At 45.6% G+C, this 26,944-nt stretch overlaps 1 protein-coding gene across 2 annotated transcripts; it reads right to left on the reverse strand.

Annotated features, from left to right (window-relative positions):
• Positions 1-1,202: 1,202 nt before the first annotated feature.
• On the reverse strand, positions 1,203-18,250 carry LOC144112469 (uncharacterized). Of its 2 annotated transcripts, XM_077645300.1 has the most exons (7): positions 17,920-18,250; positions 16,775-16,898; positions 13,546-13,613; positions 10,619-10,789; positions 7,803-7,959; positions 6,363-6,519; positions 1,203-1,394 (listed from the first exon to the last, which is right to left on the reverse strand). In XM_077645300.1, exons 2-6 carry the CDS (start codon positions 16,840-16,842, stop codon positions 6,507-6,509), a joined length of 477 nt encoding a protein of 158 aa, XP_077501426.1. In that variant the 5' UTR covers positions 16,843-16,898; positions 17,920-18,250; the 3' UTR covers positions 1,203-1,394; positions 6,363-6,506. The 2 variants fall into 2 exon arrangements, with proteins under 2 accessions (XP_077501426.1, XP_077501425.1); XM_077645299.1 differs by lacking the exon at positions 16,775-16,898.
• Positions 18,251-26,944: the final 8,694 nt, after the last annotated feature.

Here is a 26,944-nt window from a genome sequence, read left to right on the forward strand (position 1 = left end):
AAAACAAGCTGTTCGACACCAAAACGAGCTAGATATGAACACGACGGTTTTACAAGTGACTGTGTGATGCGCGTCCAAACTTTTTCTCTCATAACTGCGCGAAAAGCATGTATTCATGCTTAATACAAAGAAACAAGCAGTTTTAGACCAAAAGGATCTGATATGAATATATCGGTTTTACAAGTGTCCGTGCGATACGCGTCAAAACCTTTTCTCTCATAACTGCGAAAAGCATGTATTCGTGCTTATAACAACGAGACAAGTTGTTTTAGATCGAAACAAGCTAGATCAAAACACATCGATTTTGCAAGAGTCCGAGTGTTACGCGTCAAAACGTTTTCTTTCATATCTGCGCGGAAAGGATGTATTCGTGAATAAAACAACGAAACAAGCTGTTTTAAACCGAAACGAGCTAAATCTGAACATCGGTTTACAGGTGTCAGTGTGATACGCGTCAAAATGTTTTCTCATAACTGCGCGAAAAGCATGTATTTGTGCCTAATACAACAAAACAAGCTGTTTTAGACCGAAACGAGCTTAATCTGAACACATCGGTTTTACAAGTGTCCGTTTGGTACGCGTCAATATTTTTTCTCTGATAACTGCGCGAAAAGCACGTATTCGTGCTTAATACAACGAAACAACCCCAGTAGCACAAATGGGGCTCTGAACTGCGGGCCCTTGTGGGCCCGGCACGGGCTGCCCATAGGGGCCTGACGTGGGATATGTGCGGGATTTGCATCTCGGCATCAGGGGGGACCCTCAAGCGCTGCCCAGTTGGCTTACTGCATAGCCCCACAAGGCTCCGCGCTGGATCCCCTTGGGCAGGCCCCTGCCGGGCCTCTGTGGGCTAGCCCGTGCCGGGCCACCGTTGGCTCGCCCGTGCCGGGCCTTTGTGGGCTGGCCCGTGTCGGGACTTTGTGGGCTGGCCCGTGTCGGGCCTCCGTGGGCTAGCCCGTACTGGGCACCCGTGGGCAAGCCCGTACTGGGCCCCTGTGGTTTAGCCGTTCTGGTCCCAGTGGGCTTCTTAGGTGATAACTTGCGGGAAGTCAACAAAGGTAACCCATATAAAACCAATAGCTGTATGCCTTTGGGCCCACCGACCCAATTAGTCTTAAGGCCCACCTTGCCAACCCAGAGAGGCTTTCTTCACTTCATCAGTATTTTTTGTGTACATGTTACTACTGAAATTACAATGCAAGTAAGAATGCTTCTTATTTATTTATTTGTTTTTGCAAGACATTTTGGGCATTCTTGCATACAAAGCCCCAATTACTGGGGTGAAGGGTCCGCCCCTTCATCCGAACTTTCCGACCACCATCCCAGTCTCTCGCCCCCAGCACGAACGCAGCCACTCTGTTGTTGCCTTCCATGGTGGCTGTTGGGATTCTGCGCTGCATAGCAGATGTAAAAGTGAACAAATAAACACACACATCAAATTGATATTCAGTATGGTGGATAAAAATCACTTTCCAAAGTATTATAGTCACATCTTTCAGGAAATGCTTCAAAGCCGTATGCAATGCTACAATGTGCAATGCTTGAAATATCAGCAAATTTCGTTTGCTGTTAATATCCGTAACCATAATAAACATAAATATCCATAATAAGAATAACCGAAAGGTGCATGAGCCATTAAAGGAATATAGACACCTAAATTTATTGCGTGCTTTCTTCTGTCCAATGATGCGTTAGATAATAAAATACATGGATTACCAGGTAGTACTTGCCTACAACCCCGCTAAATAATTTTTAATCGAATTTCTTCTCTCATGCTGTTTTGGTTTCATCGACCGAACGCCGACTGTCGTCAAGTTGATGTTTTGGTCACATGATGCAACTAGAAAAACTAATACAATCACTGATATGTAGCTTTAATTGACTACGACATTTAATCCAGCCTCTTCCAAGACCTGGAATGACAAAAACACCTGTCGGCAATAATATAACCGATTTTTTATGCCTCATGTGAATTAAACACCATCTACATGTCACAGTCATCGTTTGACTTAGGAAACCGAAACAGCGTCAAGAAGAAATTAAATTGCAGAAAAACTGCACATTGCGCTAGTTGGTGTTGATCCATACAAAAGCGCAAACACACACGGACAATGTAAGAGACGAGACACACAAACCAGCGCTGAACTTACTACAGATTTTTTATTAGGAAGAAGCGCGTCATATATACACACACAAAAAACAGCGCACATGCGCAGTGTCAACAAGACTCCTAGTGCTAGTACAAGGAAAAACTGCTTTAAAAGCACGTGAATATCTGTAGAACCACTACCCACTAAGTAGCATATTGATTTCTCGAAGCGATAATGTAACAGATGCATACTTACGCACCCATTACTTCTTCTGATAATATGAAACGCCTCAGCTACTTCTCTAGTGCGCTGGTCAGAATGAGCGAACAAGACATCAGTATCGTAAAAAAAATGGCGTACGTTTGCACGTGAAACAATGCTTAGCTAGGTTTGTTTCTTTCCTAAAGAATTAGCGTGCTCCATGAGCCGCACGTTAACGCAGCGGCCAATTCGACCTATGTAGGTAAGGCCACAGGACTGAGGGATTTGATATGCTACGCCAGTATTCTCTTCTACGCCATCTATTTTCATGATTTATGTTGCAAGCATTTCTTCTGCTCCCTTCATGCTTTCTTTGAACTGCCGCCCCCACTCTCTAGCTTGTTATGTGCAGGGAACAGAACCTTTGCCCCATGCTTGCTTCTCACTCTTTTTAATCCGGTGCGATAGCGTGTGGACATATGGCATAACCCACTACCTTTCTTCTCCCTTCTTCCGAACCCTTTTCCAGCCCCGAGGTACTTGCAGACGATTTCAGCTCATGGAGGACTGTCTGCACTTGAAACGAGAACTGAGTCCCAGAAACCAGCTTACCTACATCTGTCTATTTGGGCTAAGAGACAGGACATCATTTTATGATAAGATTTCTTTACTGCCATGCCTAAGCATCCCGTAACGATGCCACTTTTTGCAAGCTTTTAATGAAAGGACCTGTAATTCGAAAGGGACTTTTCACTTCTAGGGGAATACTGCCAACAGACATGGTTGGGTTCGAAAAAGAATTTTAATTAAGGAACTGCAGGACTCTTTCTTGAGGGACTTCATGTGTGAACCTCAGCTCCAACCAATTACATGCAAAACTATGAACATTTGACACAAATTCGGGATTCACGGACCTAGCCAGCACCAGGTAATCATTCACATACCAGAAAATGCATATGCAATAACCGGCTAGATCAGTCTCAACTTTCATATCAACCCTGCTTAGATAAATGTTACTGAGAATGGGAGCTACCTTGGCACCTATGCACACACCCGATTTTTGCATATAAAGACGACCATCCCACTCAACAAACGTGTTACTCAGGTAGTAAGATAAGAGTTAAAGAAAGAATCCCATTGTGATTTCACACTCATTTTGGAACACGCATTCATCGCTCTCATCCGTAATACAATGCTGAACATACTGGATTAGTTCAAAGTGTGGAAGAGAATAAAACAAATCAACCACATCTACACTAAAACCATCACATAGTGCCCGCCTCTGATATCAGAGGAAATCCGCTACTACCTCAGAATTACAGTGGACGCCCAATAAACGAAACTCGGTTAAATGAAACTTACGGATAAACAAAATTAAGCAGGGTTACTTGGTTGGTTTCGTATATCTGCAGCAGTAAAATTCTTCGGATAATTGGAACACCACTAACGTGTTACCCTCGGCTAAACGGCACAAAAGTTAAAAATTTGGAATCCTCCCGAGCGTATTTGTGCTCGCATATGTCAGCGGCAGTCTCGCAACCATGAACAAATTCTTTGCAGCCAACGCTATAGCCGGGACAAGCCAATCCAGTAAGTCGCTTGATAATCTTGTTTTTGTTGTCGTTCTGCGTTATGCCTACGTGCGACCGGTGTTGTCGGTGCGTCGACGTGATGGAAAGCGTTAAGAAGCGGCCGCACAAAGCGCTCTTGCTTGAAAAGAAGTTACAAATTCTGCAGGAGCTTGAGGGAAGTTCCCTTTCAAGAACAGAAGTTGCGAAGAAGTTCGACATCCCGAAGTCGACGCTTTCGCAGATCATGAAAAACAAAGACGTCATTCAAGGAGCTGTCAAGTCTGGGACCTTCGCTTCCAACCGGATGCGTATGAGGACGACACCGTATGAAGAACTTGAAAAGGTTCTTTTTCTGTGGTTTAAGCGTGCGCGGAGTGCCAGTTTTCCCATAAGTGGACCAATTTTGGAGCAAAAGGCGAGGGAGATAGCCCTGCAAATGGGGTTGAGAATTCCTGCGTCAGCGATGGATGGCTTAGCAGATTTAAAAAGCGCCATGGTCTAGTCTTCAAAACCATCTCAGGAGAAAGTAATGCAGTGAATAGAGAAGTCTGCGCTGACTGGCAACGCGGACGGCTGCAGGAGATTTTAAACAGCTATGAGCCACGAGACGTATTCAACGTCGACGAGATGGGCCTCTTCTACAAGGAGCTTCCATCGAAGACTCTCGCCTACAGAGACGAAGCCTGTACAGGTGGGAAGCGCAGCAAAAAGCGCATTACCGTGCTGGTGGGCGCTAATATGGCAGGCGATGAAAAGTTAAAGCTGCTGGTGGTAGGAAAATCGAGACACCCACGTTGCTTCAAGGGCATTTGAAATCTACCTATGGCCTACACTGCAAATGGGAGAGCGTGGATGACAACAGCAATTTTCGAAAATTGGCTGCGGGAGGAGGACGCAAGGTTTACGAGACAGGGCAGGAAAGTTGTCTTCATCGTAGATAATTGCCCTGCCCATGGCCAGGTGGAACGGCTGAAGTCCATCAGCCTTGAATTCCTCCCTGCCAATGCAACTGCTGTCATCCAACCAATGGACCAAGGAGTCATCCAGAACGTCAAGGTTCACTACCGCTGCCAACTGCTTCACCGCATGCTGCTTTGTGCTGACAGTAGAAAGGATTATGTCATTGACTTGCTGTCTGCTATCCACATATTGGCCCGTGCCTGGGAACAAGTTCAGGCAACAACAGTGCAGAAGTGCTTCCACCATGCAGGCTTCGAAGCACACGATCCAATAGCCCATGAAGAGGCAGGTACTGCTCATGAAGAAGCAGACACTATACTTAATCAAATAGTGCCCTCTGCCCCTTTCTCACGACAAGACTATGAGGACATAGATGCAAATGTATGCACCTGTCGCGCGGAACGCCTTGAAGAAATTATTGCAGAAGTGCAAGCCGAGGACCACTCTTCCTCCAGTGACGAGTGCGAGGACCCTGTGCCCAGTGCGGTGCCAGACAGCGCAGCTAGGAATGCAGTTGCACTTTTGCTACAGTACTTTGAACGTGAAGGGAGCGCAGAATTTTCGCAAAGCCTTTCAAATATGCACAGTTACTTTGTTAAAAAGCAACTGAAGAATGCAAAACAGACCACAACTGATTCCTTTTTTTTCACGCCCAGATCAGTAAGGGCTGGTGCAGTGTAAATAAATATTTCTACATGAAATATGTGTGCTTTGCTTAAATGAAACTTCTGATAAATAGAACAGTTTGAATCCCCTTCAAGTTCCGTTTAAGAGGAGTCCACTGTAGGTACAAGAAACGGATCCTTTACGCGAAGTGACGACAAATGTTTGCCAAGATAGATAGACACAAACAACTGCCAAGAATTGTGCTCAGATACGCTTGCCCGGAAACGAACTTTCAGCTTGCGCATCTTAGCACTAAAGAAAATTTCTAGCACCGATACTGATGTCTTGTTCGCTCATTCTGACCAGCCCACTAGAGAAGTAGCTGAGGCGTTTCATATTATCAGAAAAAGTAATGGGTGCGTGAGTACATCATCTGTTACATTATCGCTTCGAGAAGTCAATATGCTACATAGTGGGTAGCGGTTCTGCAGATACACACATGCTTTTAAAGCGGTTTTTGCCTTTTACTAGCACTAGGAGTCTTGTTGACATCGCACATGTGCGCTGTTTTTCCGTGTGTATATATATGACGTGCTTCTTCCTAATAAAAAAAATCAGTTGTAAGATCAGTGCTGATTTGTGTGTCTCGTCTCTTGGTCCGTGTGTGTTGGCACTTTTGAACCACCACTATGCAATTAAATAATAAATTATTTAGTGGTCGTACATGTATAGAGTGTCTAACGCATGGTTTGAAAGAAAAAACGCACAAGCAAAAATTTGGTACCTATAGTCCTTTATATTTGGATGGCTACTCAGTAATTGATAACGGAAGTGCTGAAAACCACACCAGGCAGATTGAAAGTAGCTTTTTCCTGCAAATAGATGGTGTGTTCACAAAGTGTCTATAACCTTCAGAAGATTCACATGTACTCACCAAAAATTGCGCTGTACAGCCGTAGGTTCTTAAATGCTTCTTTTTCGCCCCGCCCCTTCAATGTGTACATAAGGGCCACAGGAGTCTTCACTAGTCTTCATAATAAGTTTGTAGCCTCATCAGCTGGCTCACTCCCAATGAGTGCTAGCTTTTTGATCTGAAATAGATTATACAGATTATACAAAGTGAACTATGCCAAGAAAACCATACATTCAACCATTCATAAGACTCCCTCTTCGAGGAACCATGTGCAAGTCAACAAAAAATCAGAAGGATGTAGAACAGGATAATACAGAGGACTCAGAGACCTATGATCACAGTGGTGTGACTCAGCTTAATGATAACAGAATTCTCTGTTGTCTTCTAAATGCCAATCTTTGCATCATCATATTAACTTCCTGTTATGCACGACTCAATGGCATACACTTCCCAAACAATAAGACAAGGGGGAAAAAGTGAAGCCATTACTTTAAGGCCACCTTGAACCATCGCAAAATTGTAGTCTGGAGCTAAATGAGTGATGTAAGAACATAACCATCAGCTGCCACTATGAACAGCAAGGCTAATGCTTGTGCTAAGTTCTTGTAGTAGGCTAGATATTATATACAGCAAATCCTCTTTCAAATACACTTGTACAAAATGAAGCTTTCAGGTCTACAATCCAAATGCAACATGAGGCAATTTCGAAGTCCCAACTTAATCTGAAGTGGACTCACCATATGTAGAGGGCTCAAATTAACCTACAGCTGAACAAAACACTATGCATCAAAATTATATTGAAAGGAATCAATACGTTGCCAGTCGTTCATAGGCACAATTGAAAGAAATGCCATATACCCAGTCGAAAAAAAACACTAGCCCGTTTCTGGTGTTTACACCAAACTGGCTTTTTTAGACACGGGTTCTGGTGTGACTGTGTCTGGTGTTCCGACCAGACCAGGGTTTTCAGACACGGGTCCTGATGTGGCGTAGTGTGGTGTGCTTTAGTGTGTTTCTGGTCTAGTTTTCTGTGCTGTGACCCGGTTGTCTAATACCGGCTCTGGTGTGGTTTCGTTTGGTGTTTCCTGGTGTGGTCGATCTACCATTCGGTTTGGTGCGGTTGGTATACCGTAGAATGTCTTGATTGAGATGCTGTGAGTTTGGACATACTATCGTGAGAAAAATTAAGAGATCCCAGCGAATGCATGCCAAATGGTGTAAAACAGCAAGCACTCCTGATGTCGAGTCAGGTGCACTAACATCCATCAATCTCGCTGCGCCGGCCTTGATGGCACGAGCATTTCATCAGATGGCACCTGCACGCAGTTAGGCATAGTATGGCACACACTCGCAGCGTCATAATTTTCCACATGATTGTACACTGGAGCATGCACATAACCACATCATTTCTGTTCTTGCCGAAGAGCAAGCACGTATCGTAAAGAAAGAAAAAATGCTCACATTTGGCCAAAAGCGTCCTTAGCTTCATTGGTAGACAAAATTGGCAGTATAGTCAAGATGGAGGCCCCAACCATCATAGCGTGCGTCTTTTCTGGCAAAGTCGAATAGGTTGAATTTCCCTGATAGCAGCTTGACTCCAGCTGTGTAGCCACAATGCCTGAAGAACAACAGAACAAAATCACGAATTTGTGTGAAATACACAATATTAATCACGGTGCAAAGACAACCAGCAAATACTGCTATTAAATTTAGCTCAGTGGTGCAATTATACAGTACACATTCAATACGACTCGCAATGCCTCTACAGTAAATCAACTGACTTCTGCTTTATAGTAAATCAATGCTACTCACATAAAGCAGCCCACTTGCATTAATTTGCTTGAAATCGGTATCTGGATGAGCAAGTATTTCACACTTTCATTCACACAGTACAACGATGAACATGGACAAGGGGCAAGACACCGAAAAACACTTTGAGGTCCCTCCTCCCTTGCCCCTGTTCATCATCATGCTGTGTGAATGAAAATGTGAATTATTGCGTTGTGTTTTTCTTTTGTATTCATAGCTAACTGCATATATTTACAATACAGTTGGGTACACCTGCATCATAATCTGAATTCGTCATATTTTGGCATTGCAGCTGATATTGAGCATGACAGTCCTTCCAACACAGTCAGGCTTTCTGAGACAATCAACAGCACTCTAGCATCTCCGGTAATTTGATTCATTACCAGGCTCAGAGATACTAATACTTGGTAGCCTAGAGAAATAAATTGATATGGAAATTCTACTGCTGCAGAAAACAAAAATAAGAGAAATTAAGGAATCACAGCAATGATTACAAGATGCCCATAAAGATGGGCACAAAAAGGAGACAAGATGTAGTTCGACTAAAAAAATATCTGATGCGAGTATATTTCAGGGTGACAAAATCCATGTATTGAGACTTTATGCGCACAGGGTGCAGAACTGTAAAGCACTGCATGGCTGGCTGCATCTATTTAGGAGACCATTCCTCTTAATTTCTTCCAAAAAAGTGGCAGCAAATCATAAAAAGCCGACTGCGGAAATTTATTTTCAGCTGAATGCCACATACAAAATGACAAGGGTGGAATGTTAATGATTCGAAAGGAAATCTTAAACAAGATGCGATGAACTCTGGCACTATTAAAACCCCAACAGAAGCGCAAAAAAAAGCTGCCAGATTATTTTTCCTGCTGAATGTATTAAAACCAAAGCTGCCTGAGCGCACGAGTTTTGTTTAGGTATAGCTTGCTATGCACATCCTGAGCCTCTGGTGCAGTTGACTGTAGAGTACCTGCAGACACTTGCACACATACAAAACCCACACTAGATTCTGCGTACTGTGCATTGCCCACTATAGTGCCTAGCACGCCCTGTCTTCCAGTGAGATGCACTTCTTTTGGTGCATCCAAGCGTTAAGGTTCCAGTTATAAAAAATGTCTGAGTTGATTATGAGTTAAGTGAATAAGCTTAACAAGTTGACTGGTTCTAAGCAGGCAGATCACTTGCAAGATCCGCTTCTCACAGCAAGGCGGAAAACAATAATGGCTTCAGGACACTGTAGTGCAGGGCTCCAAATTAGTTTAGACAAAGTGGGGTTCGTTAAGCTTCGCTGACATTGTATGGCAGACCGGCACCTTTTCCAAAGTAGCAATGTTTACTGCCACACATATACGTAACTCACTAGTCGCATGATTCCTCCCAACATGTATGCAACAAAATATTGCAACCGCTTCGAGCCATCTCTACAGGCCCCGCTGGGCCGTCCCTGCTAAGTGTGAAAAAAGTGGCTAAGATATGCTTTGTCATATTCAATGCTACAAACTATTTTTACAAAGCATGCAGCAAAGCTAGCAAAAGAGTGCTCAAGCACACCTCTGCTTGAGTAAAAAGTAGCCAAAATCTTTTTACACGTAAAATGAAGTAGCTGAAGTTAGAACATGACTTGTAAAACTGTATGCATAACAGCTAGACAAGAGAGCAGAGAAGGTAAGGGCAAACAGGGGTTCATTATGGGCTACATGATGGACTCTAACAGTCACTTCCATCATGGCATCTGACAGTTAAACAATAGGCCAGCTAGCATTCAATTCAAGCTTATTTTCCTGCAAAATGCTTTCAGTGATGGCTACAAGTTATAACATACAAATTTTCGTTGTTAAGTAGAGGCAACCAGAGGATTCATGATGGCAAATGTGGCCGCACCCACGTATGTATATACTGAATCAGCATCACTTAGGCCTCAGTAGCTAAAATCCAAGCTTCAGGGCAAATGACTGCTAAGTACCGTACATCTTCTGTTTCCATGGCATGAGAAGTACATATTCACTAAATGTTCATTATGAGTAATTTCACTGATTATGCACTGCCGCACTGAACATAGAGCCTAGGCTTTTAAGCTGCTTTTATCCTCACACGAGCTAACTGAACCCATCAATTAACCTCCTCTAAATAAACTTTCACATGAAGATATCTACAATTATTTGATCACGTCTTGTATGTCTGGCATTATCCTTTGTTTGGCGCTTTCATTTTATAAACCACTAACAAACCTGAGTCGTAATTCTCACATACACTGATGGAGTGAGTATATGCCCCTGAGGTAAATCCAGCTACAGCTAGCAATTACCTCTCAGTGCATCCATTTTTCACACTCCAGCGCACAAAAATACACGAACGAAGAGGATAGACACCACGGACACCGGACATAATTTTTGTGCGCTGGAATGATGTCTCATAATTCTTCCCAGAACCGACTATCCCAGCCCTGTATTCTGAGCCTTGTGGAGAACCTTTTCCTTGCCTTCCGCTGTCACCTCCTGAGCACTTGCCACTGGAACTGCATAGTACAACTGCTTCTGTTGACCAGATGGGAATGGCAGTTCTCTTGTGAAATACTGCATCCATTGGGATTCCCTTCACGGTGTCATACACTGCCTTCTCTACCTTGAATTCAGATGCACCTAAAGGAAAAAGAACACGCATATAAAAATTCTTAGCCATATTTGCAGCCAGGAATATGATAATAATTGTATTTGTATGCTTCACAGCAACAACAGCAGCATGCTTTAACGCCTGTTGAAACAAGAAAGTAGAAACCATTTCGTTTATTACCAACACAAGACTTGCACCTTGATGTTGATGGTGTCATGCAATAGTGGTGAGTTCTGATAGGAGTGTGAAGTACAAAAGGCAACTGCTTGCTTCGAATTTTAGAACATGCAACTTTAACTGCACAATTATTGAAAAGGAATTGACTTCATCCTTGAAAATCGCAGATTAGTATGTGTGGTAGCAAATACTGAAAATAAAAATAGTAGGAGCACTGCCAGTGTTTAAATCAACACGCAGTGACTGGTTTGGTTTATATGGGTTTAACGTCCCAAAGCGACTCAGGCTATGAGAGACACCGTAATGAAGGGCTCCAGAAGTATCGACCACCTGGGGTTCTTTAGAGTGCTCTGACACCGCACAGTACACGGGCCTCAAGAATTTCGCCTTCATCGAAATTTGACCGCTGCGGCCGGGATGGAATTTGCGTCTTTCGGGCCAGCAGCCGGGTGCCATAACCACTCAGCCACCGCGGCGGCTTCGCAGTGACTGCTAAGAGCAATTTTCTAATTGCAGTTCTTGCCCATGCCCTTGTCAAGCAAGGCACTAATGCCGGTTGACCTGCAGTAAATCTAATGTATCCTCAACATGCTGCCTAGTTAGCAAAGTTCTTGTAGTCAAAATTGAACGAAACATTACTTATTTTTTCAGCTAGAAGCGCATGAACTATTGAGTCCAAGGCAAACAACTTAGTGCCTTAGAATAGTGTTCAACGAGGGGCCCACACGCAGACACTTTACTTGCCACTGTTTCCTTATAGAAAGTAATACAGGAGTGCATGGCCTGTGCTGTTCATGGCAAGAAATACAAAATATAAATAGAAACAAAACTGAAGTGCAAAGAAAAATTAGAGACAAGTTCAGTCATTACACCTTATGTGACACTAGAGAGTACATATTCATAAAGAAGTAGTAAAATGGTCATTTTGAAATTTTGCACAATGATGAAATTGTCATGAGCACAGTCATTATGCCTTTTCTTCACACAAAAGGTTTCCAGCGGCTCCAGTGCACTTCAGTTTCTTTTTAGTACAGTGCCTTTAAAAGACAGAAATTGGTCAAGGGCCACAAAATGGTAATAACTGTGTATCACCATTTTCATATCTATGCTTCATTACTTTTTAACACAACCTCCAATATGACCCACATGATTTGCTGCAGGAGCAGGATTCCAGTGTGCACCACTCACATTCAATGAAGGACCTGGCTGCCTTTTCCAAGTGTTATACTAATTTTCACAATGAAAGTGCCGTTGAGCGAGTTTGACAGCAAGCAAAAACATGATTTGAACCTAATAGCATAAGGAAATTTTAAAGTGGTCCGTAACATTATGCTTGTAACAAGACAACTTCAGGTGTAAATACTCATCAAAGTTGCCATGAGATCTCAGCTTTGGCGTGCTCATAAAGGGAAGGTGGGGTGCTTAGTTATAATGACCAATTGTCACGGCTGGTACATTGTGCTACCTACTTCAATGATGAAGGATGTGACAAACTATCCTCCAAAATCTGACATCTGGCATAAAGGCTGAAAAGCAAAAGAAAATGAAGGACCACTAAGACCTGAAATTATTTCCTACTTGAACAGTTATTCACATCATAAAGAAAGCTGACAAACGGCACGAAGTTATACTGGTATTTTGGTCTCAGATGCTCGCTCATTTGAGCCTCAGTATCCTAACTAAAGCAATAAAAAAGACATGACTGTTGAAGGCATCATAAGCTCCTGTAAAGCTCATCAGCAGTGAGAAAAACAAATTCTAACCTTCATAACTATATAAAAGCCAACCAATGAGGCCACTCTGTCAGTCACCAACTAAGAGACAATGTACAAGCTATACACTGTAAATGCACAAACTCTACATGAGAGCAAAGCATGCCCTGCACTTGTGAAACAAATTTGTGTCAATGTAAGATTCTTGGCAACAGTAGGCATCACCATTAATGGCATGTGCTAAAAAGGAAGAGGGCACCTTAATGATGTTGTACAATTTAGAATTCAGCCTTTCAGTAAACTATATTTTGTCTAGTACCATGAGAACCGTCAGAGGAGAAGGCAAAAATGAAAGGAAAGCGGCCAGCTGTCATGAGGCCTGCCACATAAAAACACTGAACTGAAGCGGTGCACAAACAAAAAAGAAGGAATGCACTATGCGATTACAGAACACAAAATAACACAGGAAAACAGGGCCCAACCAATGAATGAAAAGAGAACAACAAAAAGAAGGTAAGCGGTACTGAACACTGCTGCCTCTGCAAATTGAGAGCAGTGAAATAGAAAACACCTAAAAAATAAGTTTCAAGGACTATAAAAATGCAACTATGGTCACATATTTTTTTAAACGCTGCATTAGACATTAGAATACACGAATCCTCAAATGGTATTTGCCTATCATTAAATAATTTATAATTCCATTTCCTTCTCTGATGTTGTTTAGGCTTGATCAGCCAATTGATGGCTGTGATGCCTAGTTGGCCTTTAGGTCTGCTGAGGCATGGAAAAGGCTACAATATAAATGTTGATATGCAGTTTTAATTCAATACAACACCTAAAACAGCCTGTTTCAAAAGCTGGAATGACAACAAATGCCATAGCAGCAGTTATATTACCAGTTTTCTTGCTTTTGCCATGACCTGAAAACCAACTACACGTCGCAGCCATCGTTCGGTTGATAATACTGAAACAACAAAGAGAAAGACAATTATAAATTATTTACCAGTCATAGAGCAAATATCACGGGGTGGTCCATGTACAGGTGCGGACAGAAGTAAACAGAGCGTGCCACACAAGAACTGCGTGTCAGCGCCGCCTAGCCAAACCAGACGAGAGCTGGAAATCGCCACGCGCATGTGCAGGCCCGCTTCCGGCGCGACCCTCTCAATGCTCCGCTTGCCTCGCATTCGTCCGGCGTCTGTGTCGTGCTGATGATGATCATGATTGGATAGTCGTGCTCTGTGTAGCTAGCGAACATTTCGGAAAACAAAGACCGCTGTCTTGATAAGGCAAATTGCGCGGGGACAGCTCTACCATTAAGCCGCTTCGTTTGAGACAGCTGGAGGCATGTTTGCGCCGCAAACAACCCGCATGTTTCGAACTTTTGCTGCCGCTGGGACTCTGCTGCGTCTCACTCGCAAGCAAACGCGCTCGAAACACTCGGCATACTGCCGCAGTTTTGTGTTAATTTTCTACAGTTATCACTGATGATTCGCCTTGTTCCTACCAGGCGCTGACGCAGCGCTAGTGTATGCACCCTGCCTGTCTCCCCCGAAACAAACTGCCCCTATAATGGATCCTGCTCTTATCACCACTGAGACTGTGCGCTGCGTATCGCGCTGTCATGTGCGGAGCAGAGCTCATGGTAATCACTTTTCATGCACCTTTGGATCTTAGGATGACTACAAGCACCCGCTGTCTCACCCACATCAATGCCGCGGCAGCAGTGCGTCACTGTTGCGTGCCCCGCGTAATATCCGCGTAGTATCCGTGATCGCCCACTAATCAGAGTATGAGCCACGACAGAACCCAGCAAGTGATCCAAACTCTTCTGTACGAGCTGTATTACTTCACAGCTACCGGTTACATATAGACATTGGTCTGTTTGAGAATATAGGTGTGAAAACCCAACAGCTGCATCCAGCACATTTGGAAGCAGTCACTATCCTTGAGACGCTGGATCGCGCTGCAAAAAGCGCCAAGAGCGGCGGTTTCATCTCCTTTTAAGCTGACCTCCTAGGCGAGGTTCCAATGCAGGAGCACTGTGGTGCAGTACAGACACACAGGGCGCATGCTTTGCCGCTCCGTCGGTTCGTCGTAGGAGCAAGCCGAAAATGAACGGTAACTGTATAAAAGATCCCGAAACTGCGGTGGTGGATCGAGTGCTTTTGCGTTTATTTGGTCTACAGCGAGATGGAAATGAATCCCAGAAGCAACTAAAGTTCGAAGGACGCTCGCTATTTGCAATGGAAACGCCCCACAGCTGTCACAGATGAAACGACATAATGATAGCGTCGCCCCCGCGGGATTTTTGGCTTCAAGGCAGCGGTCTGTGCGCTCCGAAATGCCCGCTCGCTACTAAGGGCGCAGCCATCTGATCATAACCATCATCAGCGTGACCCTGACTACGGCCGAATGAGAGGCGAGCGGAGCAATGAGAGTTGCGCTGGTAGGGGGCCTGCATATGCGTGTCGCGATTTTGAGCTTACGTGTGGTTTTGCTAGGCGGCGCTGAAAAGCAGTTCTTTCTTGTGCGGCGCGCTTCGTTTACTTCTGTCCGCGCCTGCATATTAATGTCTAAGGCATTTGAAAAAAGACGCAAGCAAACATCTGGTGTCCATAGTATATGCAGTTTCTTTCAAGCTTTGTTGAACTATGATATCAGGTAGCATGCCGAAAGGCTGAGTCAAACAGGTCACTACAAGCTCCTAATTTCCTGTAAGTGTAACAGAGCAAGTATATTCACTGAACTTGCACAGTGTCATCACCAAGCAAGTGAAATGGCAAAAAAAAATCAGAACTGACCAAGATAATCACAGAGGTAACAATTTATGGTGAACATTCACCTTTTTTCATTTAGCACTTTTAGCTTTTTTGTGCACAGGCTATAATTCAACAGACCTTGAAGTAGTTTGCAGTAGACAGTGCTTATTTTCCACTCAGATCTAGAAGCAGTAAAAATATTGCAACTACAGTGAAAAGTTCATTTAACAGTACCTCTTGCTGGACTAGTTGGTGTAACATTGTGTAACAAAAGTAAAAACAGCGCTAATGTTTACATAAACAACACAGAAAGAACAGACAGGACGGGCGCTGTCCTGTCTGTTCTTTCTTTGTGGTTTGTGTAAAAATTAGCGCTGTTTTTACTTTCGTTATACAGTGAGAGGCCACAGAAGAGAAGCTGCCAAGCTTCAAGTCCAATTAATGTTTCTCATCTTTGAGGTGCATTCATAGCTGCACTATATAACACCATTCATATTCTTTTCATCAAGTGAAATATATTTGCTGGACCAGTCTCTGAGGAGTGCCATGTGACACCGGCATTACTGCAGAAGCTTCACATGGTTATCCTTCTACTATGAGTGTCTATGAGGAGTGCCATGGGAGATGGATACTAGAGGAAAAAAGAATAAAAGCATTGTTCTCATGCTGTAATATCACCTTAAAATGCTGCCCTGTAGCCCATTACTTCATATTGGCATTTCTTAAAGCCTGGCTGCATTGAGGGGGTCTCTAGTGACTCGAGAACGGGTGGGGAGGGAACTAGAGAGGGAGAGAGAGAAAGCGGCTGAGCTGAGGCTATGCCATTGTGCTCGCTGTTGCTTTGTAGCCTTGGAGTTGAGCGGCCAGCTATGGACTCAATCGTGGTATGAGGGTGCGGGTTTCCCTTTTTCTTCCACCCTGTGTGTTGTGCTGTCAACGTTGCATTTTTTGCGTTTTGGCTATAAGAAAACGTGTTAATGATTCTTGCTAAAAATCACCACGAAATTTTAGAAATGACAGGAGAAATGTTCCAACCACCACTAACAAGAAAAAAAAAATGGTTGATTGCTTCGGATTCATACGCTCCTTATAAGCATTCTAGTACGGGAAGTCTCAGATTCCTCGCTAGTTCTGTAAGGGTTCCGAGGCCAGCCGAGACACCCCTGTATATAAGCACTGCTTCTTTCTGAGCGTGAAACTGGCACTATCTGATGATGACCTATTGAGAAGAGACACACACGTTATTTTGAATAGGGGAATGCCAATACATGCCATCAACGTTCTGGTCCAAAGCAGACATTGCAACACACTGATCTCAATGCAGAGGTGAAAAAAAACAGATCTGAGAAAACTCAACACATACTTGTGCTCTGCAATGTATGCTGAACAGGCACAGAGAAGAACAGCCCCAAATCTCGACAGTGGAGACATCTTCTCCGATGAAGCTCTTTTCAGACCTCTTCATTACTGAAGAGAAGGCACTTCACCTGCATAACATAATTTCCAGCTGTGTATTTTGCACCCACAATGCCTGGCATTTCCTGATAATTATTTGTATTGCCTGCATTTCACACAACCACAAGAAAATGTTTAAACAGCCAAACTTCAAATACATAACGCCACTTGCCCACACTAGTTTTTATGATCAGCTCTGTACTACTTAGGTTATTCAAAACTACTTAATTTGAAAGGGTTACAAAGCGCTCTTTTTCTATGGCTACTTCTTCGTCATCTTTCAGCAATGACTTTTATTCACGGCCGCCAGCAACTAAAAGAACTTTACAGCTGCAGGCAACGGTACCAATGTTACAGAAGTGATCGAGCAGGCAGCTACCTGTTGTGGTATCGCAGTGACACGTCGCTTCAATTCACTCAGTCGCTTGCATGCCTTGACGCGTCACACCCCTCCCACTCTGAGCTTGACAGCTGGTGTAATCGGCTCGTAGAGGTGTGTTCTAACCTTAAGACGCCACATCAGATTACTATAAAGACGCACATACGCGTAGCGAATAACAGAACGCTAAACAGACCGAGCGGCGCACGCTATCGGCAGTTCGCAACGGGCCGATACTGGCGTCAAAAACACGCGTGCAGGCAGTGCACGATCACGCCCCACGTCGAATAATGAACAGGAAGTCGGGCAACCACCTTAACGAAAGCCCAAAACATAGTCACGCGCCTTGCTGGGCGGTATACAATTGCCACATTTACATTTAGGACTCCTACGCGCGCCTGCCATTCAGCAAACGCATCTATGCATACACCTCGGCGCTCGCGTCGCAACGCATACACTGTGAACACTGACGGACCTGCAGTTTGATGATTCGATGTGGAATGCACTTTGCTGCCGCGGAAACAACCAGTGACTCACGCGCAATGCCGAAGGGAAACGAACAGGACAGAGCTGACAGAGCCTCGTCCCTTCCGCTCCTTCTCGCCTTTGCGCTCCCTCGTTTATTTTCGCGGTCACAAATTGCACGCACTCTTGCGCTACAATATGGGTCTCACCTGGAAACGAAGACTCTACGAATTCCAGTAACCGCTTTCTTCTCTTGCTTTGCGGCTGCTATGGTTGAAGTCGAACGTGTTGTGGAAACGAGGACTCGACGCATTCCAGTAACCGCTTTCTTCTCTTGCTTCGCGGTTGCTACGGTTGAAGCCGAACGTGTTGTCAATATGAAACGGCTCCATGCTTCTCGGCGTGGTCACTTTTCACAAAGTACGCGAACGGCTGCATTGCTGACATGCGGCGCAAGCTACTATAAGCAAAAAATCCAAACGGAAGTTTGAAGGAACGATTTTGAAATCAGACACAAACAGCACACGAACAGCAGCAGCACGGCACGGTGCGGCGTAAGGCCTAGCCGGATATCACTCCGGAACTGCACCGAGGGAGAGGAAGGGAGGAGGGTGTGCTGCGTCCTGCCACGTGACCTGGCAGCAGCGCGCTGGATTTGAACGGTGTTGGAAAGCACGCTAGGCGCTGGCGCGGGGCTATTAGCGTGGCGTCATGGTAAATATATACTGCAAACTGTTACAAAATTGCAGCTAGACTAAGGCGCTCCGCGCCTCCGTGCATCATTGCCGTGCAGTTTTCATGTCAAAAGCAAGCGACAATGTTTCAGCTCCTTGCAGAACAACTTTACAAATTGTTTTCTTAGCTTTTCTCTTTTCTTTCTGGTCTTTTGCCGACCGGATTAAAGAGCTTTCACTGCATATTTTTGAGCACAGCACTAAGTTTCTCGTAAACCACATTTCGCCTTATGCTACAAAGATATGATCTGCGGAACAAGTCTGCTTTACTCAATTTCAAAAAAAAAGGTTAATCTCAAAGGTGCTATTGTAGATTTCAACAAAATGTGTATTACTGCAAAATCTCATTAAATCGAACACCAAGAGACCATAAAAAGTTCAAATTATCAAATGACCTCCAACAAAACTGACAAGAACCATTTGTACCAGGGTATAGGTCGGAAGAGGGCACCGCATCAGTTATTGCTGGCAGCCGGAATTCGTCTACCTATATGCTTTGCCATTTTGAAGCGCATATAACCTAAATTACATGCTTAATTGCATATTCTATGCAGAATATATTTAGCTTGAAGGCGGGAATGCAAGCTATTTGCCCACATTCGTCTGGCTTCATCAACGTGCTGAGTGGCAGCCCATATACTGAGCATATATATATATATATATATATATATATATATATATATATATATATATATATATATTGTAACGTGCTTCCACAGAACCTCGACGGAAGAAGCAGAAGATGAAGGACTGACCCGCGGAGAAAGAGGAAGAAAAAGAGAGAGCTGAAGGACGCTGCTAGGCTTCCTGCTTCCATCCTGCTTCGACCGGTCCCCTCTTTGAATAAACCCCCGTGCGTGCAAAGCACGTAACAGGTTGGTGAGAGGTGCCGGGTATCGACCACGGAGCATTCCATCTACCGAAGGAGCCGTAGACTCGCAGGCTTCCCACCACTGCCATCGGACATGCCTGGAGACGACAATGCTGAGCAACCCGGGCTATCCACAGCGAACAACTGGCCACATTATCGAGAGCCCCGCACATTTTTTGGAAAACCTGAAGAGGACGTTGACGAGTGGCTGAAACACTACGAGCGGGTGAGCAAATACAATCGATGGAACGCTGCTACTAAACTGGCTAACGTTGTGTTTTTCCTTGCCGCCACTGCCCTTGACTGGTTCGACAATCATGAGGATACACTGAGTTCATGGGCTACCTTTACGACCGAGATAAAGAAAAATTTTGGGGATGAATCGGCAAAGAAGAAGCGTGCGGAACAGACATTGCTTCACCGCGCGCAAGTACCCGGAGAAACTTGCACGGCATACATCGAAGCCATCTTAAAGTTATGCAAGCTAGTTAACTCCAGAATGCTTGAAGAAGACAAAGTCGGCCACCTTCTAAAAGGAATTGCGGAAGATGTTTACAATTTCCTGATTAGCAAAGAGAGCCTGAGCACCACCGCTGACGTTATAGAACATTGCAGAACATTTGAAGCTCTTAAGCTGCGTCGAATCACCCCTAAATTCGGAAGATTGGCCAATGTCACCTCTATAGCCAGTGTTGAAGCCAGTCCTCCAAATTCTATGGCTGATATGATTCGAGAGATTTTGCGCGAGGAATTGTCCAGATCCCGGGATACCTTCTGCCACACACAATATCTGCGGCACAGTTCTACACCGGAGGAAGATGTTGCCGCCCTGTCGACTCCGTGGGCTCCACCCAACGGCACTTTGCCCATGGACGATCGGAACATTGCCCAACGTTATCGCCACCAGCCGACAGAAAGGAGGCCCACCTACCCAGAAGACGTGGTTCGTCAGCAGCGAGATCCTGGCTTCAGCCAACGTCGCGACTTTGTTCGCCAGGACTCTTATGGCGGTCGCTGGCGCTCTCAACCTTTGTGCTACCGGTGTGGCATTGCAGGGCATATCGCTAGATATTGCCGCCGTCGTTTCCCAACTTCTCAAGACTGCCAACCCCCGGCGAATACTTACGGGCAACTGCACACCGCGCAGCAGAGACCCCCAACGTCCGCTTGGGACCCGTACCGTCCGAGCAATTTGCGGAGTTCATCACCCGCATCTGACCGCAGTGTGACGCCGCCACCTCAGCGCCAACGGCGATCACCTTCTCCTCGACGTCGTGCATCCCCTCCGCCTCCGGGAAACTAGGACGCGCGGCCGACGGAGGTGAGGCCGCCGGCGAGTCGATGACGTCCAATCTACCTCTGCCCGTGTTTATGTTGAAGAACAAACTGGAAGTGTTTATTGATGGTGTGAAAACAATGGCTCTTGTGGACACTGGTGCTACCGTATCCGTTATGAGTTTGAGGTTTAAGAATCGTTTAGGTAGGAAAGTGATGTTTAGTGGTGACCGTGCAGCGTTATTCCGTGGTGTCGGTGGTGAACCTTTGGTTCCACTTGGTGTGTGTGCTTCGGATGTTGTTATTGGTGGTCTAACGTTTAGAACAGAATTCGCAGTGCTACCACGGTCAACGCATGATGTGATTCTTGGGATTGATTTTCTGCAAGAGTGTGGTGCAACTTTAGACTGTCGTACGGGAGAAGTTGCTTTGAATTCTTCGTTACTTTCAGCTCTTGTGGATAACTCGACACCGGATTTTGGAGCATTTGCGGTGGAAGAAGATACTATTGTACCAGCTTTCTCTGCAGCATTCGTGCGGGTTTCCTCTATTCACAATCAGTGCGAATCTTTTGAAGCTGTGGTAGAGCCTACGACACTCGCCTGCTCTAAGAAGAGTATCGCCGTGCCTCGTTGCGTCGTTCCCGTGGTTAGAGGCCGTACCGAGCTGTGGACAGTGAACCACTCTGAAGTGCCAGCTGTGTTGCCCCGGGGCCTCAAACTCGCCCGTTTCGAGGAAGGTGTGTCAGGTTTCGTCGCGGCGTTAATCAACTCTGTCAGTGAGCAGCACGTGAAAAGAGATATGGAGACCCAAGTTAAGGCTATGATTAATCAGGCTCTTTCCCCAACCGAGCGTCGCACTCTAGTGGAACTCCTTCTGAAACACGTGTTCGTGTTCGACTTTGCCAAAGACGATTCAACACCACCGCCTACCAGTCGTTTTCATCACACGATCAACACCGGCTCCGCACCTCCTATACGCCAGAAGCCCTATCGAGTCTCAGCCACTGAACGTAAGTTAATAGATGACCAAGTTCAAGAGATGCTAAAGCGAGGCATAATTCGAGAATCCTCCAGTCCTTGGGCGGCTCCAGTTATCCTTGTTAAGAAAAAAGATGGCACATGGAGGTTCTGTGTTGACTACCGTCGCTTAAATACGGCCACGAAGAAGGACGTCTACCCGCTTCCACGTATAGATGACGCAATTGATTGTCTGCACTCCGCTTCATACTTTTCTTCTATTGATTTGAGATCCGGCTACTGGCAAATCCCCGTGCACGCTGCAGATAGGGAAAAAACGGCATTCATTACACCAGACGGACTTTACGAGTTCAACGTTATGCCTTTCGGATTATGTAATGCACCTGCAACATTCGAGCGGTTCATGGATACAATCCTGCGTGGCCTCAAGTGGCAAATTTGTTTATGTTATCTGGACGACGTTGTAATTTTTGGCAAAACGTTTAGTGAGCACAACCGCCGTCTGGATATTGTGCTTGATTGCATGGAACGAGCTGGCCTTATCCTCAATTCCAAGAAATGTCATTTTGGGAACCGTGAAACAATTGTTCTTGGTCATTTAGTTGATAAAGAAGGTGTTCGACCAGATCCAAAGAAAATTGAAGCTGTCAAAAGTTTTACGGTGCCTCAATCAGTGAAAGAGCTGCAGAGTTTTTTAGGGCTCTGCTCGTACTTTCGACGCTTTATAGCTAGGTTTGCGGACATCGCTTACCCACTCACGTGTTTGCTGCATAAAGATGCACCGTTCAATTGGACCAGCGAATGTGACGCAGCTTTCCGGCATCTGAAATTTCTTTTGACCTCGGGCCCCATCCTACGCCACTTCTGCCCATCTGCACCAATTGAAGTGCACACTGATGCAAGTGGTATCGGTATCGGCGCTGTACTTATACAATGCCATGGTCACGATCACCACGTGGTAGCATATGCCAGCCGTTCGTTGAGTAAGAGCGAAAGAAATTACACGGTTACTGAGCACGAATGTCTCGCCGTTGTTTTCGCTGTACAGCGCTTCCGCTCCTATCTGTACGGGAATGCTTTCACCGTCGTGACCGACCACCACTCGCTTTGCTGGCTAGTGAGTCTTCGTGACCCCTGTGGCCGGCTTGCTCGATGGGCTTTGCGCCTACAAGAATTTAATTTCACTCTTGTGCATAAAAGCGGCCGTAAACACTCAGATGCCGATTGTCTTTCCCGTTTGCCGCTTCTAACGACTCAGGACGACGCAGACAACTTTGATGAATACTTGTCGTCACTTTCACAAGCCTTCCCCGATCTTCAAGTTTTTCGAACTGAGCAACGCAAGGACCAAACATTAACCTCTTTGTTTGATGCCGCTCAAGATTCTGTAAAGAATACTTTTTGCATTCGCGACGGTTTGCTTTATAAGAAGAATTTCGCTTCTGGAGGAGCACGCATGCTTCTTGTCGTACCCGAAAGCCTACGCATCACAGTTCTTGAAATGATGCACGACGACGCCACGTCTGGGCACTTGGGAGTGACACGCACACTCCACCGCACACAACAACGATTTTACTGGCCTAACATGCGTTCAACCATCCAGCACTATGTAGCCAGCTGTGTGCAATGCCAGCGCTTTAAGCTGCCGACTTCAAGTCCACCGGGCAAATTGCGGCCAATCACACCTCCAACAGCCCCGTTTGAGCAAGTTGGCATTGACCTCCTTGGACCTTTCCCACGATCCTCTAAAGGAAATCGATGGATTCTTGTGTGCGTAGACCACTTAACCCGTTATTGTGAGACAGCCGCGATACCAGTTGCTACTGCGTCTGAAGTATCTAACTTCTTACTTCGATTCGTCATTCTTCGGCACGGCCCTCCTGCAGTTCTCATTAGCGACCGTGGACGTCAATTTACAGCGGACGTTGTTGAAGAACTTCTCCGCCTCAGCAGCTGCAGTTTTCGCCACTCCACGCCATATCATCCCCAAACGAACGGTGTGGTAGAACGCACTAATCGTACGCTCACCACCATGCTTGCCATGTACGTCGCTGCAGATCATAAGGACTGGGATGGCGTACTCCCGTTCATCACTCATGCGTACAACACCGCGCAACATGAGACAACTGGCTACAGCCCCTTTTACCTGCTCTATGCTCGCTCGCCTCGCTGCGGCCTTGACACCATGCTACCATTTTTCATCCACGATGAACCTTCTCTTGCGACCACACTCTGCAGAGCTGAAGAAGCTCGCCAGCTTGCCCGCGTTCGAATTTTATCTTCGCAAGAGCGTTCCAAGAACCGCTACGACGTCCAACACCAAGAAGTTTCTTATGTTCCTGGTGACATTGTGTGGTTGTGGACCCCTCTACGCAAGCGTGGTCTGTGTCAGAAACTGCTATCCCACTACACTGGACCATTTGTTGTGTTGGAGTGCATAAGTGACGTTAATTACGTTATAGCACGACTAACTGCTAGTGGTCGACGGTCACGCCAATCTCAGGTGGTGCATGTAGCCCGCCTCAAGCGATTCCATCCCAGACGGTCTGTTTAACTCGCCCGACGGGCATCGTCTGCGAGGAGGGAAATGTAACGTGCTTCCACAGAACCTCGACGGAAGAAGCAGAAGATGAAGGACTGACCCGCGGAGAAAGAGGAAGAAAAAGAGAGAGCTGAAGGACGCTGCTAGGCTTCCTGCTTCCATCCTGCTTCGACCGGTCCCCTCTTTGAATAAACCCCCGTGCGTGCAAAGCACGTAACAATATATATATATATATATACTAGGCTAATGTAAGTGGAACTACATGTCCATAGGTGTCGCCGGGCAACGATCGGTAACATTACGCGTGATATTTCTGCACCGCAAACACCAGAATAATCGACGCAGGACTTACGAAGGCTACAGGCTGAAATATACTCCTGCTTCCACACAAAGTGTCGTCAGAGTGATGCACGGCAAGCCCCCATCGCGGTTGCCCGCAATTCACCGTCGTATAGCCCAGGTTCACACACACACATTTTGCCACTGCCTAGTCCACACATAGCCCTTTTCTACCAGATATGTAGGGAATGTGTGGGAATGGCTGATATAGGCCCATGCGCCGTCCACGTATTTTCTACGCAGTGCCTTTGTAGGCTGTAGGCGGGAATTTTGTATGTTTGCCCACACGCAGCTAGCCTCCTTGGATCCTTGAGGGTGCTGCAGGGGCCGCCTCTATAGGGTTTGCCCGCACTTCACCATTATGTAACCCCATATTTTATGCACACGAACTGCATGCAGCCCATGCTTAGCCCTTCCATACCCTGGTTAGGATAAAGGCGGGGAAGATGCGGAAATGACAAACGTGCCCACGCCTAGCCCATGCGGGACCAACGTAGGCGTTGCTCAGACAGCCCAAACTGCATGCCTACAACGCTTCGCCGCTGTGCAGCCCAAAGTTTAGCCCCTGTATTTTCCACACAGGACCCATGTAGGCCGAAGGCGGGTATACTATCTCTCTGCCCACACAAAACCACCGTGGCTCCCTCAAGGCGCTGCACGGGCAGCCCCAAGAGGGGCTGCCCACACTGAACCATGATAGAGACCGCACTGTTGCCCGCATGTATCTGTGGTGGCATGCATACAGCCCACACTTAGCCCTTTCATACCCTGTTTAGGATAAAGGCGCGGGGAATATGCGGAAATGACAAATGTGCCCACGCCTAGCCCATGCGGGACCAATGTAGGCATTGCTCAGACAGCCCAAAGTGCATGCCTACAACGCTTCGCCGCTGTGCAGCCCAAAGCTTAGCCCCTGTATTTTCCACACAGGACCCATGTAGGGCGAAGGCGGGAATACTATCTCTCTGCCCACACAAAACCACCGTGGTTCCCTCAAGGCGCTGCAGGGGCAGCCCCAAGGGGGGCTGCCCACACTTCGCCATGATAGAGCCCGCACTGTTGCCCGCATGTTTCTGTGGTTGGACCCAGGTGGGCTGGCCGCTCTTTTTAAGCCCATGCGTAGCTGACGAGGGGCCCACTCAGGCATAAAATGGGCAACCCAAAACTTTTTTGCCAGCATTGAGCCCACGAGGGACCCATGTAGGTTTATTGCGGGCAGCCACCAGCCCTCATTGCCCATGTCGGGCCCGCATGGGCCCGCCACCTTGTGCTACTGGGGAAGCTGTTTTAGACCGAGACGAGCTAAATCTTAACACATCGGTTTTACAAGTGTCCATGTGATACGCGTCAAAACTTTTTCTCTCGAAACAGCGCGAAAAGCATGTATTCGAGCTTAATACAACCAAACAAGCTGTTTTACACCAAAACGAGCTAGTTATGAACACCGGTTTTACAAGTTTACAAGTATCCGTGTGATACGCGTCAAAACTTTTTCTCTCATAACTGCGCGAAAAGCATGTATTCGTGCTTAAAACAACGAAACAAGCTGTTTTAAACCAAAAGTATCTGATATGAACATATCGGTTTTACAAGTGTCCGTGTGATACGCGTCAAAACTCTTCTCTCCTAACTGCGCGAAAAGCATATATTCGTGCTTAAAACAACGAAACAAGCTGTTTTAGACCGAAACGAGCTAAATCTGAACACTTCGGTTTTACAATTGTCCGTGTGGTACTCGTCAAAACTTTTTCTCTTATAACTGTGCGAAAAGCATGTATTCGTGCTTAATACAACGAAACAAGCTGTTCTAGACAGAAGCGAGTTAAATCTGAACACAACGGTTTTACAAGTGTCCATGTGATACGCGTCAAAACTCTTTGTCCCATAACTGCGCGAAAGGCATGTATTCGTGCTCAATACCACGAAACAAGCTGTTTTAGACCAAAACGAGCTAGATCTGAACACATCGGTTTTACAAGTGTCCGTGTGATACGCGTCAAAACTTCCTCTCATAACTGCGCGAAAAGTATGTGTTCGTGCTTAATACAACGAAACAAGCTGTTTTAGAACGAAACGAGCTAAATCTGCACACATCGGTTTTACAAATGTCCCTGTGATACGCGTAAAACTTTTTCTCTTATAACTGCACGAAAAGCATGTATTCTTGCTTAAAACAACGAGACAAGTTGTTTTAGACCGAAACGAGCTAGATCTAAACACATCGGTTTTGCAAGAGTCCGTGTGATACGCGTCAAAACTTTTTTTCTTATAACTGAGCGAAAAGCATGTATTCGTGCCTAATACAGCGAAACAAGCTGTTTTAGACCAAAACGAGCTAGATCTGAACACATCGGTTTTACAAGTGTCCATGTGATAAGCGTCAAAACTTTTTCTCATAACTGCGCGAAAAGCATGTATTCGTGCTTAACACAACGAAACAAGCTGTTTTAGACCGAAACGAGTTAAATCTGAACACATCAGTTTTACAGTGTC

This window comes from Amblyomma americanum, unplaced genomic scaffold (assembly GCF_052857255.1).
Source record: "Amblyomma americanum isolate KBUSLIRL-KWMA unplaced genomic scaffold, ASM5285725v1 scaffold_172, whole genome shotgun sequence".
NCBI classification, from domain to species: Eukaryota; Metazoa; Arthropoda; class Arachnida; order Ixodida; family Ixodidae; genus Amblyomma; species Amblyomma americanum.

What these genes read in the sequence shown, in the direction of transcription:
- LOC144112469 (XM_077645299.1), bottom strand. Translation starts at nt 18,023, where the DNA reads ATGCGTCGAGTCCTCGTTTCCACAACACGTTCGACTTCAACCATAGCA. An exon ending in CGTAGAGTCTTCGTTTCCAG is followed by an intron (nt 13,614 to 17,919) that starts GTGAGACCCATA and finishes TTGTTGTTTCAG; the next exon opens with TATTATCAACCGAACGATGG. An exon ending in CAGCGGAAGGCAAGGAAAAG is followed by an intron (nt 7,960 to 10,618) that starts GTTCTCCACAAG and finishes GTTGTTCTTCAG; the next exon opens with GCATTGTGGCTACACAGCTG.